Below are 12,559 nucleotides of genomic sequence, written 5' to 3' on the forward strand. Positions count from 1 at the left end.
GTGTGTGTGTGTGTGTGTGTGTGCGCGCGCGCGCTATACGCGCGCGTGTGTTGTGTGCGTGTGTCATTCACGTGGTAAATGACGTATGAGTGGAGCTGGGGCAAGTATGTGTTTGTTTACATAACGCTGTCGGACGGGAGGACATAAAGTTAGCACTTCAAATCACACCACTGAACCAGGTAAAGAAATTGTTGCATCCTGGATATCACATTCCTTTGTGTTGCTACCAACATAAAACCAACCAGGCACATTCCTAAAACTAGAATCAAGCCTTTGTATCTAGCTAGCGAGTCGCGTTAGCCATCTTGCTAACCTGCTGCTGTCAGTGTCACTGTCACACCCGGCTTATTTCATTTACTGTTAACAACAATGGAACTGGTATAACGGTACGCCATAGCAATAGCAGGTTACATTAAAAAAAATCAAGTTGGTGAAAGTAGCGAAGTGTCATTTGTTTCTGATGTTCGAGTAATACTAGTCAGACTCATGAAACCATCGGTTTGATCATTAGATATACTGTTACTGTACTTCTATAACTCCTCAGACAGAACCCATTGTTTGTTTTTTAATTATTATTACAAATTGAAATTGATTGTGTTTTGAAAGATAACCCACTAGCATTCCGGTAACCGGTTACCTGCCCAGTATTACTGCAAGTGCCAGTTCCTCCCATCCTCATCTCAGACTCAACTTGACATATCTGGACTGTTACACATCAGCCCATTTGGTATCATCCCCCAACGATAATGTGTTCCAGCCAGCCAGGGCTACAACATAAAGTCCAACTTTGTGCTTGACTGCTGAGTCGCAGACTTGCAGTGCAACAGCGACTTGCATGTTGAAAAAAATATGTTTGGAAAATGTAATGTTTTCAAGTAATGTAAAGTATACATGATTAGAACATGTTACATGCTTAAACATTCGACAATTAAGGTCTAATATATAAACAATTGCTACAAATTGCTACAAAACCTGTAATGTAAAAAGTATACATGATTTATAGTACAATAGCCAGCAGCACCGCCCGAGATGGCAACCTCACCCTCCCGCTTTGCATAAAGAAAGGCATGGTTGTTTGTTACCACGTAAACGGAATGTTTACAAAAACGCATCAAAGCAGCCATGCCTATAGGTTTGGCACAGGTTTGACTTTGAGACAATTCAAAAATACATGCCATCAAGTGTCACAGTTTCTCAGAAGTTAATTCTTCTGCAATATCTTAATCTTCCTTAAACCATTGAATGCGAAACCACTGCGATCACAGGCAGTCGGTACAAAGACTCAGTCTGCCTGCAGCCTGCCTATGTGCATCCCATGCAGCATTGTCTGCAGAGGGTTAGGGGGATTCAACCAATTATCATCACATCGATACTAATCTGAGTTCCCAGAAGTTCTTGCATAAAAACGGGAGGGGCGACATTGATACTGGTTGAACGGGTAGGCCTATCTATGGGCCACCTCTAATGCAGCGGTATCCTACAGCTTGGCTTAGATGCCAACACACACCTGAAGACAGGAGAGAAAGACCCTGCAAGCGAATATCGCAGGGATATCCCTGACTCATTGTGGCGATGCTGTTGACTTTTTTGAAACCTATGTAAGTTAAAGTGATGATGTTGATGATGATTGGTTTTGATTAGTTAACGGATGCTGTGTGCCTGCTATTACATATACATTAGCCCCATCTGTGACCTCCCCAGAGAGGGGCCGCTGAACTAGAGCAAACGTCTACATTTGTGTCTGTGTATGCGCGTACACAGACACCATTTTCTGTGTCCGTCCTCACTTATTTCACTTTACCATGGTAAACAGGGCCAGGGGATCACTGCTGTTCTTTTAACAAGAGTCACCTGTAACTGTACTTATTGAATGGATATATTAGCATTGGCTTACTCTTGTTGCATTGGTGAAGGTTGAGGATGTCTGTAGCAGCACTCCGCATGATCCGCTGTCGGAGGCTGAGTTCAACTGGCCCAGGAGGAGTGAAGCGAGGTCTTCCGTGGAAGGATATAAGTAAGCTGTGGAAGTTGAACACACACGTATAAGCTTTTATTTAAATCAATCTAATTGTGTGTGTGTGTGTGTGTGTGTGTGTGTGTGTGTGTGTGTGTGTGTGTGTGTGTGTGTGTGTGTGTGTGTGTGTGTGTGTGTGTGTGTGTGTGTGTGTGTGTGTGTGTGTGTGTGTGTGTGTGTGTGTGTGTGTGTGTGTGTGTGTGTGTGTGTGTGTACATATTTTCACATTCTGTGTATATTCTTCAGGGCCTACAGGAATTCAAACTAGGGACACAGGGTAGGCCACTAGTTTGAATTAATTTTCTAATGCAGATCCCTTTCTTGTATTTAATTTTAGGGAAGATTGCGAAAGTGACTGGTGCAATTGTGTTCGGGTGAGTTACGTGAGCATTTCACATCTTGGTCTAGGTATACTAACTATATTGTCACTTTCAATGACACCTAATATCCATCACTGTTTCTGTCCACAGTGGTTGTGTTTTTATCTCTTATGAGGTGGCAGTCTTGGACAAGGCTGTGACGATTGACACTCAGGCAATTCTTCAAGAAAAATACAAGTCCTACATCTATCTGAAAGCCACTCCCTCAAAAGAACAGGAGAATGTAGCTGCAGGTACTGTACTGTATGTCATTAACCTGGATTTTATGGCACAGAGTGTAAGTCATCATATGTCCCAAGATAATAGCCACACTCTCACATGTGTAGTTCCTGGGATAGATGGCGGCCTGCTCTGTAATAGGCATTACTTTTACAGCTAAAATGGATTTAAACTTTGAGAATAGTCCCATTTTAATGAGGAAACTTTCTTGGCCCAGACCGGATGGATATAGGGGGGGTGGAAGTTTCATCTGTTTTCCTGGTTGAGCAGAAAGATTTGTTATGTCCAGGTGTCCAGTGATTTCTCTTCCCTGCATCCTGTCATCCCTTCCTTCCCCTCTACTCCCAATGTTGAAACCGTCTGTAGCCTCCAAATTCCACCGGTCAAGGCTTGCATGTCACTATATCTATGTATACAGAGTTAACATTTAATAATTAATGTAATCTCTACGATGTTATCTTTTCTCTTTTATGTGCAGTGTCTTAAACACCACAAAGATATAAATCTAATTCTCACAAGACATTTAATGTCCTATATTTCCTCCATGATCTGTCTGTTTCAGGGCTCACGTACAAAGCCAGGAGAGAGCTCCATAAAGCAGCAAGAAGGTTTCTTGAAATATCATCTAGGATTTTGCTGCGACCACTAGATGGTGAGGAAATAATATCCTTCTGAAGCAACAAGCACATTCTACAGATTTACCTGGAGAAGGCCCTCAAAGGGAAATCGTTTGAAACTCTGTCCTGCTTCCGCTGCTTGAGGCAGAGTTAGCCATTGCTGTTTAGAGTGTGACATGTAGGCAAACGGAAACACCTGCTTGGCATGTCCTGGGTTTGAATGTCAAAGGTTTTGTACATTCATGAGTTCCATGCACACGTGAGTGTGAATAATGCAATGTCTATAGTGTACTGGTATTTCCTGTTTTAAGAAAATGCCAGGGACTACTGCTTTTTTACATTCTAGACCTGTGAAAATGTAGCAAATTTTGCAAAAAATAATTTAATGAATTACTTTTGTTTTAGCTATTGTAATAATGTCACTTTTAACCTTTTGGGGGGTCAGCTGCACAGTTGATGAAACAAAGTTTGCAACCAAAAGGTCAGCAAGGTTTCCAACTTCTTGTCAGTTTTTACCTCAGTGTTATACCTCAGTATTATCTAAGGTTGTAGAGGTGCTTATTGTGGTAGATGGAGTTGAACGTTGTGAATTAGACTAGATTACAGAATGCCCTTGGCATATTCATCTTATGGTTTCTTCTGTGCATGTCTCTTCTGGGCTTGTGCCTATTTCTTAGAGCACCTTAGCCATCTGGACGCAGACCCCCATGAGGTGGCATTATGGGTGCTGCTGAAGAGAACACGGTCACCCATCAAGGCTGTCAGACTACAGGCTGTACAGGACCTCAGTAACAACCATCATTGGCATGGTAAAATAAATACAACACAAACTATAACATTGCTTGTTAAATGTAGATTTGTAAAGGCTTCTTTTTACTTTGTCACACACTTCTGTCCTATAAAAAAAAGAATGTCATTTATGTCGTGTTTTTGCTGTAAATAAAGTGAGCTTAACCGGGATTGATTCATATCCATTTCCAACATATAGACTACCAATACCAGACAGCAGCGCAGGCTCTAGATCAGAGGACTGCGGTGGGTTTGGCCCGGACTCCTGAAGTGGACCTGCGTTTCTTCCTCTGCCCACCTGCACTGCCTGAGGTGGAAGGCGTACGTACTTCACTCTTCCTCTATCCCATAAGTGTGCAGTTCTTTATATAAAGTCAGCCCACTATAGACTCAATTAATTTAGTCTACTTTTAATTAAGTTAATAATTAATAATAATTGTGTTATTGGGGTATTTGCCAAGTACATTTGCACATTATAAATCCAATGCAATGAACTATTAGACAGAGTGGATGCTATTAATACAGCACCTGGCAGTTAGGGGTAAAGTGTCTTGCTCAGTGACATTTTCACATGCAGACTGGGTAGGCCAAGGGGTGAACTTCCAGAGTCCTGACTGTCTCGCTACCCACTCATCTCTGGCAAACTAGTTGAAGAGAAGTCATGTTGACGATTCATTAATATAGTCAGTCGGCAAATCACAGACAGTACCTTCCAACTGCAGCTGTGATGGCTTCATATTAAAGATAGCCAATGTCATCTTCACAGGGTTTCTCAATGGAAGACGGCCTAAGGCAGCTGCTTGCATCTATACCTCAGTCTGAGGTGGACAAATGTCTTGAGTACTTCACTTCACTGGCTCTGAGAGAGAGCAGTCAGTCCCTGGCAGCACAAAGGGTGAGACACACACACATACACACAAATTGGTATTTTTTAAGGGAAGAAATAATCAGATTTTCCACACAACATTTTAAATATGTATCTTTTCCTCTCTGAGCTTCTCCCCTGTCTACTGTGTTCTCCCATGTTACAGGGTGGCCTGTGGTGTTTTGGCGGCAATGGCTTACCCTATGCCCAAAGCCTCACCTCTGTTCCCTCTGAGAAGGTGGAATCCTTCTGTCTACAAGCACTAGTACAACACTCTAAGGTAGATGATTGTTTCAGTTAAATCTAATATACGGTGAATAACCTTCACTTCTAGTTCTTTTTACAATATATAAAGTGTGACTAAAGCTTACAGAAATACTGCGTTGGTCATGTTCAGGTCCAGAGTCACTGTGACCACATAGTTGCCAATGGAGGTCTTCAGCTCCTCCAGAGGGTCTACCAGCTTCGTAGGGACTCACACAAGATTCAGAGGAACATTGTTCGCATCATAGGAAACCTGGCACTCAACGAAAGCGCTCACCATGCCATAGTACAATCTGGTAGGACACAAACTGCTTTGGTATCTGGTTTGGTTTGGTTTGACGTGACTTGTATCCATGATTAGAATTGGCTTTTTAAAGGGATATCCATGTTCAGATCAAATCATTATGCGATCAAAGTACAGCAACTGCTTACTTTGAATACTTTCTTTTTTAATCTCCTTTACTATGAACAAGATGCACTGGAAACAAATGACTTACAATACTAGCGTAACAATGGTGGGTTGTGCTGATCTGCAGGCTGGGTGTCTGTCCTGGCAGAGATGATGCAGTCCCCACATGTCATGCAGGCGTCTCATGCAGCCCGGGCTCTAGCCAACCTGGACAGGGAGGCGGTGAGGGAGAAATATCAAGACGGGGTGTATGTGCTTCATCCACAGACACGTGACAAGTAAGCACAGAGTGATCAAAATCCATTATTTATTGCTGTTATTATTGTATTGTTAGCTTAAATATCTGTTTATAGCATAAATGAGGCTTCGCCCTTGGTTCCGGGTTCACTGTATCTTATTATCATCTACACATTCGATTACAGTCTCAGTTAGCCTTTGTTTGTCATGATTTAAACTGACACTCAGCTTATGTCTATCTTGTGATAATGTATACGTATGTCTCTTGTTGTTGTTTTATGTCTTTTAGAGCTTTTATTATCTGCTGTAAAATGAATTGCCCAGCTTGGGACATATACATAAACTTGACCTTGCTTTTGACATTGTATCAACTTCCAGGCAGCCGATCAAAGCAGATGTGCTGTTTGTCCATGGACTTCTGGGTGCAGCCTTTAAGACATGGAGACAGAAAGATTGTGATGGTGAAGAAGTGGAGAAGGGAGCAGTAAACAGAGAGGACTACACCGAATGCTGGCCCAAGGTGAGCCACACACGTCAGCTTTGGGTGTGATGCGCTTTACCACTCAAGCCACTTTTTATAATTTGTGGTTACATGGTCAGGTGCAAATAGCTGATCTACAAGTTCACAACATGTTGTGAGCTTGTAGAACTGCTATTGTCTCCATTTTTGAGGGGCGCTAGCGTGTTACATTTGCCATTGACAATGAAAGGATAATTTACGTCATGTGTCTGAGCAAATCGGCTTTTTGTGCCAACAAACATGAAATGCCATTGACAATGAAAGGAGAATGTCATATGTGTCTGAGCAAATCGACATGTTACATCATGATTATGTACGATGATAAGGGCGCCCCTCACTTCACACGGGTTGACCTATATACAGCTTTTCGACCCGTCACGTCTCACATTTGCCATTGACAATGCAAGGAGAATTTACGTCATGTAGATGAGCAAATCGGCTAACTAATCACATAAATTCAGTTGTCATCTTACATGATCATGGTCAAGAGGTGAGGGGTTTTTTGAGGGGCGCGGGCCCCTCAGCTTTTGTCCTCACACGTCTCATATTTGCCATTGACAATGAAAGGAGAAATTAGGTCCTCTTACTCACTACAACCCTGTGTGATAATAAGTTAACAGTGATTTCATTGTCTTTATATATATCGCTCCTATGTGAACCAGTCCTGGCTTGCTGCAGACTGCCCGAATCTGAGGATATTATCAGTGGAGTATGACAGTCACCTAAGTGACTGGAAGGCCAAGTGTCCTGCTGAAAACCAGAGGTGAATAATGTACTGTAGTGTTGTTTTTTTCACCCCTTTTAGTGATAAACAGTTGATTAACTCTTTCATGTTTCTCTCTCCTTAGGAAATCTCTGGCCTACAGGAGTCGTGAATTACTGAATAAACTGAAGACTGCTGGCGTGGGAGAGAGGCCTGTGGTCTGGATAGCACACAGCATGGGAGGTATGCATTCACTGACATTATTATTGTACCTACTGTATGATGAAATTGGTACGCTGCATTTGACTTAAATGGGAAGTTGGACAAAACTTAATTTCCCATAAAGGGTTGTATAATACAATGATGGCAGGTACAAGCCTAGATTTGTTTTCTAAAGAACCATTCCCTACTAAATGCATAAAAAAATAAGCATAATCTAATAATAGAGGGTATGCGTGTGACATCACCAAACCAGGAAGTTATGCAGGAACGCCTACTGAGTGGCAAAAACTACTTTCTGGCCTTGACAGCCCATACATCCAAACAGAAAAGTCCTATCTGATTGCAGTAAACGTCATTAAACAATGTTAAACTCACTTTGCCACTCGATGGGCCATTCACTTTAAGCATGCGCATACCCTCTATAGAAACTACATAACTCAAAGGAAAACAGACAAAAACCAAAATCAAGGAGGATGAAGGCAAGGCAAATGATGTGGTTGAAGAAAAGTAAGCGTTAAGCAGCATGAACCCGCCATCCCGGTACTGGGACTAACATTCTGTGAAAATGGCAAATGAGGCATGTGAACAAAGATATTAGTGTAGTGTAAAACAGGAGGGAGGCCTATCATAGATCCCTTCGTAATCCAGTCAATGAAATATACTGTAGTGAGTGGTTCATTAAAACAATCTACATTGAGCATATCAATTCAGTAAGTAAAATATCTTACAAACTCACTGCAGCTACATTATGACATTCCCCTGCCACAATCTGGCCAGAAATCCAGCAATAAAACTGGGCAACACAAGAAAGGTCACATTAAGCCTCTTACCTCTGGTGTCTAATTTCTACTCTAGGTTTACTAGTGAAGCAGATGCTGATGGATGCTTCTGAGGACCCAGAAATGCACGAGCTGATGAAGAATACCAAAGGCGTTTTGTTCTATAGTGTTCCTCACCATGGCACCTTCATGGCCGAGTACTCCGTCAATGTCAGATACCTCCTTTTCCCCTCCATTGAAGTCAGGGAGCTCTGTAGAGGTCAGTGAAAATCAAGTGTTATTTTGTATTCTTTCAAAAGGTATTAGAGTTAGACAGTATGCATTTATGCTAATGAATACAGGATGTCAGTTTAGGCAAACATCTTTATTTTGTTGGATTGGTGTGGCTTATGTGCAATTTGACATGTGTTTTAGTACTTAATTTGTGCATTCATTATGTTTGAGCATGTCTATATTGTAACTTTAGACTCGCCAGCACTGCAGGACCTGAATGAGAACTTCTTGAACATTGCCAGAGAGAGGGAGTTCAAGGTGCTGAGCTTTGCAGAGACACATCCTACAACCATCGGCCCCATGATCAAGAGTGTGGTGGTACCGATGCAGTCAGCAGGTAAGCAACTGTGGTGGAGCAAGCTTGTTGGTTGAGTGCAATCCATTTTCTTGGGAGAAATTGGTACTGAAAATGCTAAAATATATGAATTGCACCAGAAATGTTCTCATCGATACTTGCCGTATACAAGTCATACAGTGTGCAACCCCATCACTATAGTCTTAACTTTCCTGCGGGTACATATTTCAGACCTGGGCATTGGGGACCTGATTGAGGTGGATGTAGATCATCTCAACATCTGCAAGCCGGAAAAGAAAGACTCCTTCCTCTACAAGCGCACCCTCCAGTTCGTCAATGAAGCACTGCAGAACCACATCGACCACTGATGCTGGACCTTACAAAGACAGACATGACCTATTCAGTATACTTGAAATGTGTGTGGGGGTGGGGGGGGATTTAGGTAGCTAGTGTATGAATGTCTTCTTCCCAAACAAATTAAAACCCAACTGCCTCTCCTTGTTGCACATTTAAATGAAATGTCACATGGATAATAGCATATGAATATTAAGAGATTTATTTTATTTATTATTGAGATCTTTATAATGGAGGAACCACGGCCACGGTGCTCATCTCTGTCCTCCTGCAGTAGCTATGATCAAGGCACACTGGTCCACCATGAATAAATCATAATCTAGTTATTCTAGTAGATGGTTTTTAATTATGAAATGTTTTAAAAAATCAGCATGACTGTTTACATAGAGATGAAACATGGCCAGGTTTTATTTCTCTTGTTATCTTAATCTCCACATTAATACATGATGCTGTTTATCCAGGTGCTCATGAGTTGAAGCAAGGTGCACACATTTAGCCCTTTATTTTCTACTGCATTTATTTTTCTTCTAACAACTGTATAGCAGTCATACTGTACCTTCCTTGTGCCATAAATTCAATTTGAGCCTTACCTCACTCACCTGCCTGAATGCTAATAATATTTAATGTTGTGTTATTTTTATTGTTTGCTTTCTAAACATATTTTCAGTTATGACATCAGTCCCATGTCAAATAAAATGGTGTTGAATTGAATACGGTACCTTGATTTGGAATCGTGTGTCATGTACGTAGGCTATATCCCACAATGCTTTGTTGTTCACTTCTCAGCAGTTGCCAGTTAGTGTTTCGGCTAACAACAAAAATAGTTGCTGAAAGGTTTACGTATCTATCTTCTTGACCATCAAAGCGTGTGGTCCTAGCCCAGCGGTGCTGTAAGTAGTTAATCGTTATTTGTTTTCCCATTTCATACTTAATGTCAGAAAACGACAGAATAATTAACCCCGTAGTGTTTATTTCGTGTAGCCTAGTAGCTCGCCTAGCCTTAGCAGATGCTCTGTCGCACGGCGATGTCTAGCACCAAAATTAGTTTTTTATCATCGTTATATATAATTGATCTACAAGCTCAACGTTTAATACACGTTTTCGCGCTGCCTGTGAGCTTGGTTGTATTGAGTTGTTATGTTATTATAAAGCAGTCGGACAAGCTGTTCTGCTAAATTGAGTAGCTTAGCTTGAAAGATCACGTAATCCCCCACTGCTGGAAATTGGGTGCATTATAATAAACCATTAATTTAAAAGGCGTACTATTAGGTAAGTGATTTTGTTGAAAGGTCAAAGCACTATTGTCGTACACTCGAGTACGACAATAGTTTGTTCAATAACGTAGGTTGCACTGAACAAACTATTAGTAGACTATCAGAATATAGATCACATACCGGTAAAGTAAAAACTTACCCTACATTTAAACCTTGGTCTTTAGCTCTGAAACATGACTGTCAGACTCATCATCATAGACGAGCGTCATTGTAAACCATGGCTAGGTCTTCATTTACACTTATTGTGCTATAACTTTACGCATTTCTCTCTGGGTCATTATCTCAGTAACTTTATTTCATGTGTGTGAATTAGGCTACAGGTTTTCCTCTATTCGTCCGTACATCACCATGGTCAACGTACTCAAGGGTGTTCTGGTTGAATGGTAAGGATTTAAACACTAGTATAATGCACCAGGTGTCTTCTTGGGTTCAGAAAGTGACTCAACATGTGTTTCAACATGTCTTGTGAGTTGTAAACATGTCATCTGATCAACTTGTAATGTGTTGGGCATGGAGCAGTGTCCAATATGCAGGATGCAAAATGTGTTCTTCTGAAAATGCATGTGGTAAAGGGAATCTGGTGATTTTGGTAGAGAGAGATGCTTTCACCTACTGTGAAGCCAATGAGTCAGTGGGTGGCTAGGCTACCATCTAGATTGCTTAAAAAAAAGTTTGGTTACCATGGAGGTGCTGTAAGTGATATTTTGTTTAAATGAGTGTTAAATAGCTATATATTCCCATAGAGGGCATTGCTATAGCGTGTTTTTGCACAAAGAGACCCCTGCTCCCCAGCTCTAACAAGGAGAGAAATCACATTGATAAATGATAAACAAGTGATGCAACAATTTTAACGGTAACTCTAAGACTAAAGCTTACCATCATTGAACATCAATAGTATGAACATGAGGCATAGTAACACTTTGCCCACGTTACTCATTGATCAAATAGGTTGACTACATTTACAATAGTAATATATTGTGCCTTGGAAATATCATGTGTTAAACTCACTTGTATGTATGTATGTTCCTTATTTCTGTCCACCTACAGTGATCCTGCCATGAAACAGTTCCTCCTGTACCTGGATGAGACGTCTGCCCTGGGGAAGAAATTCATTATCCAGGACCTTGATGATACACATGTGTTCATACTGGCAGAGGTGGTTCAGTTACTTCAGGACAGAGTTGGCGAGTTAATGGATCAGAATTCATTCCCCTTCTCTCAGAAATAAACACAATCTACAAAAGAATATTGGTTTGTGGACTAAAGTATTTCAGGGTGGAGTGTTGATTCTGTTATTGCGAACGCAGTGATTGCGAACGCAGTGATTGCGAACGCAGTGAGCATTTACTATGAGACCCAGCAGATCACGTCCGTGTGTCTGTGTGTGTGTGTGTCTGTGTGTCACGCTGTAACACCACCCGCCCACCACCAGAGGGCGCAGCTGTATCACACACATAAACACACACACACACATGCACGCACACACACGCACTGGTTTGTGGGCAATTTACAGCATAAATAACCTTGTTAACACCCCGAACGCCCGGGGTTATTTAGTCCATTAAATCATAGTGCCCAGCGATTTATAGCAGTGGAGCCCATTTAGCGACGGACCGGATGCTATCCCGGATGTGGCTGAAATAGCTTGATGTAGCCAAAACACTTGATGCGATCAACAACAACGGGAGGTGTGATTAATTCTAACGCAACTAGCGACGGGACCGCGATGGGCCGTCTAACACATAATCTTTTCTTAGAATTGGACAGAATGATTTACATCAAGAGTTATTCACGTTTTAAGATTTTCGATCTCGTCGGCTAAAATGGGGGGGAACATTTTCGATGATGTCCCACCGGAAAATAACATTGAATGTTGCTCAACAGACGCTCCCAGCCTGTGGAGCGATGCGATCGGTTTTGATATCAATAATCTCCGTCCTTTTGATCAATCTCCGTCCTGAGCACTGGGCGTTACTAATTGATAGGGCGGAGAACTTCGCCCTTGACGCTCAGGGTGTTAACAAAATGATTTTTACCTGGACACTGAGTTGATGTGGGCTGGCTAAATGTACAAATTCAAATTTGATGGTCCACCTGTTTCTTAATTTATGTTGTAAATATTAAACATTGTGAAAAACAAGTGAATTTTGATTGAATTGTTCAGTGATAACATTGTGTGGAATTACATGCGCCATGGCAGACAAGTTTAACAAGCTTTGACTATTAAAATGCACTTCAATACTATACATTTTCAAAACTGGATCTTGCATGAGCATACGGTTTTATTGTGCACCGAGAGCCAAAATGTGTAGTAAACTAGTAATGGTTTCATCATGTATGGATAA

At 41.4% G+C, this 12,559-nt stretch overlaps 2 protein-coding genes across 2 annotated transcripts; both read left to right on the forward strand.

Annotated features, from left to right (window-relative positions):
• The first annotated feature begins 76 nt into the window (after positions 1-76).
• On the forward strand, positions 77-9,581 carry serac1 (serine active site containing 1). The gene is made up of 17 exons (XM_079526719.1): positions 77-179; positions 1,914-2,014; positions 2,352-2,388; positions 2,485-2,627; positions 3,176-3,265; positions 3,908-4,039; positions 4,219-4,340; positions 4,786-4,914; positions 5,051-5,164; positions 5,282-5,444; positions 5,685-5,835; positions 6,173-6,314; positions 6,977-7,077; positions 7,163-7,260; positions 8,095-8,277; positions 8,485-8,628; positions 8,818-9,581. The coding sequence occupies exons 2-17, from the start codon at positions 1,921-1,923 to the stop codon at positions 8,952-8,954; spliced, it is 1,980 nt and encodes a 659-aa protein (XP_079382845.1). The 5' UTR covers positions 77-179; positions 1,914-1,920; the 3' UTR covers positions 8,955-9,581.
• A 97-nt stretch (positions 9,582-9,678) lies between these two features.
• On the forward strand, positions 9,679-11,460 carry gtf2h5 (general transcription factor IIH, polypeptide 5). The gene is made up of 3 exons (XM_079526752.1): positions 9,679-9,830; positions 10,528-10,597; positions 11,262-11,460. The coding sequence occupies exons 2-3, from the start codon at positions 10,563-10,565 to the stop codon at positions 11,440-11,442; spliced, it is 216 nt and encodes a 71-aa protein (XP_079382878.1). The 5' UTR covers positions 9,679-9,830; positions 10,528-10,562; the 3' UTR covers positions 11,443-11,460.
• The last annotated feature ends 1,099 nt before the right edge of the window (positions 11,461-12,559 follow it).

Source organism: Electrona antarctica (genome assembly GCF_951216825.1).
Source record: "Electrona antarctica genome assembly, chromosome: 17".
NCBI classification, from domain to species: Eukaryota; Metazoa; Chordata; class Actinopteri; order Myctophiformes; family Myctophidae; genus Electrona; species Electrona antarctica.

Coding starts and splice junctions, on each gene's coding strand:
- gtf2h5 (XM_079526752.1), top strand. CDS start 10,563: ATGGTCAACGTACTCAAGGGTGTTCTGGTTGAATG. Junction 10,598..11,261: donor AAGGGTGTTCTGGTTGAATG/GTAAGGATTTAA, acceptor GTCCACCTACAG/TGATCCTGCCATGAAACAGT.
- serac1 (XM_079526719.1), top strand. CDS start 1,921: ATGTCTGTAGCAGCACTCCGCATGATCCGCTGTCGGAGGCTGAGTTCA. Junction 2,015..2,351: donor TCTTCCGTGGAAGGATATAA/GTAAGCTGTGGA, acceptor ATTTAATTTTAG/GGAAGATTGCGAAAGTGACT. Junction 5,836..6,172: donor CATCCACAGACACGTGACAA/GTAAGCACAGAG, acceptor ATCAACTTCCAG/GCAGCCGATCAAAGCAGATG.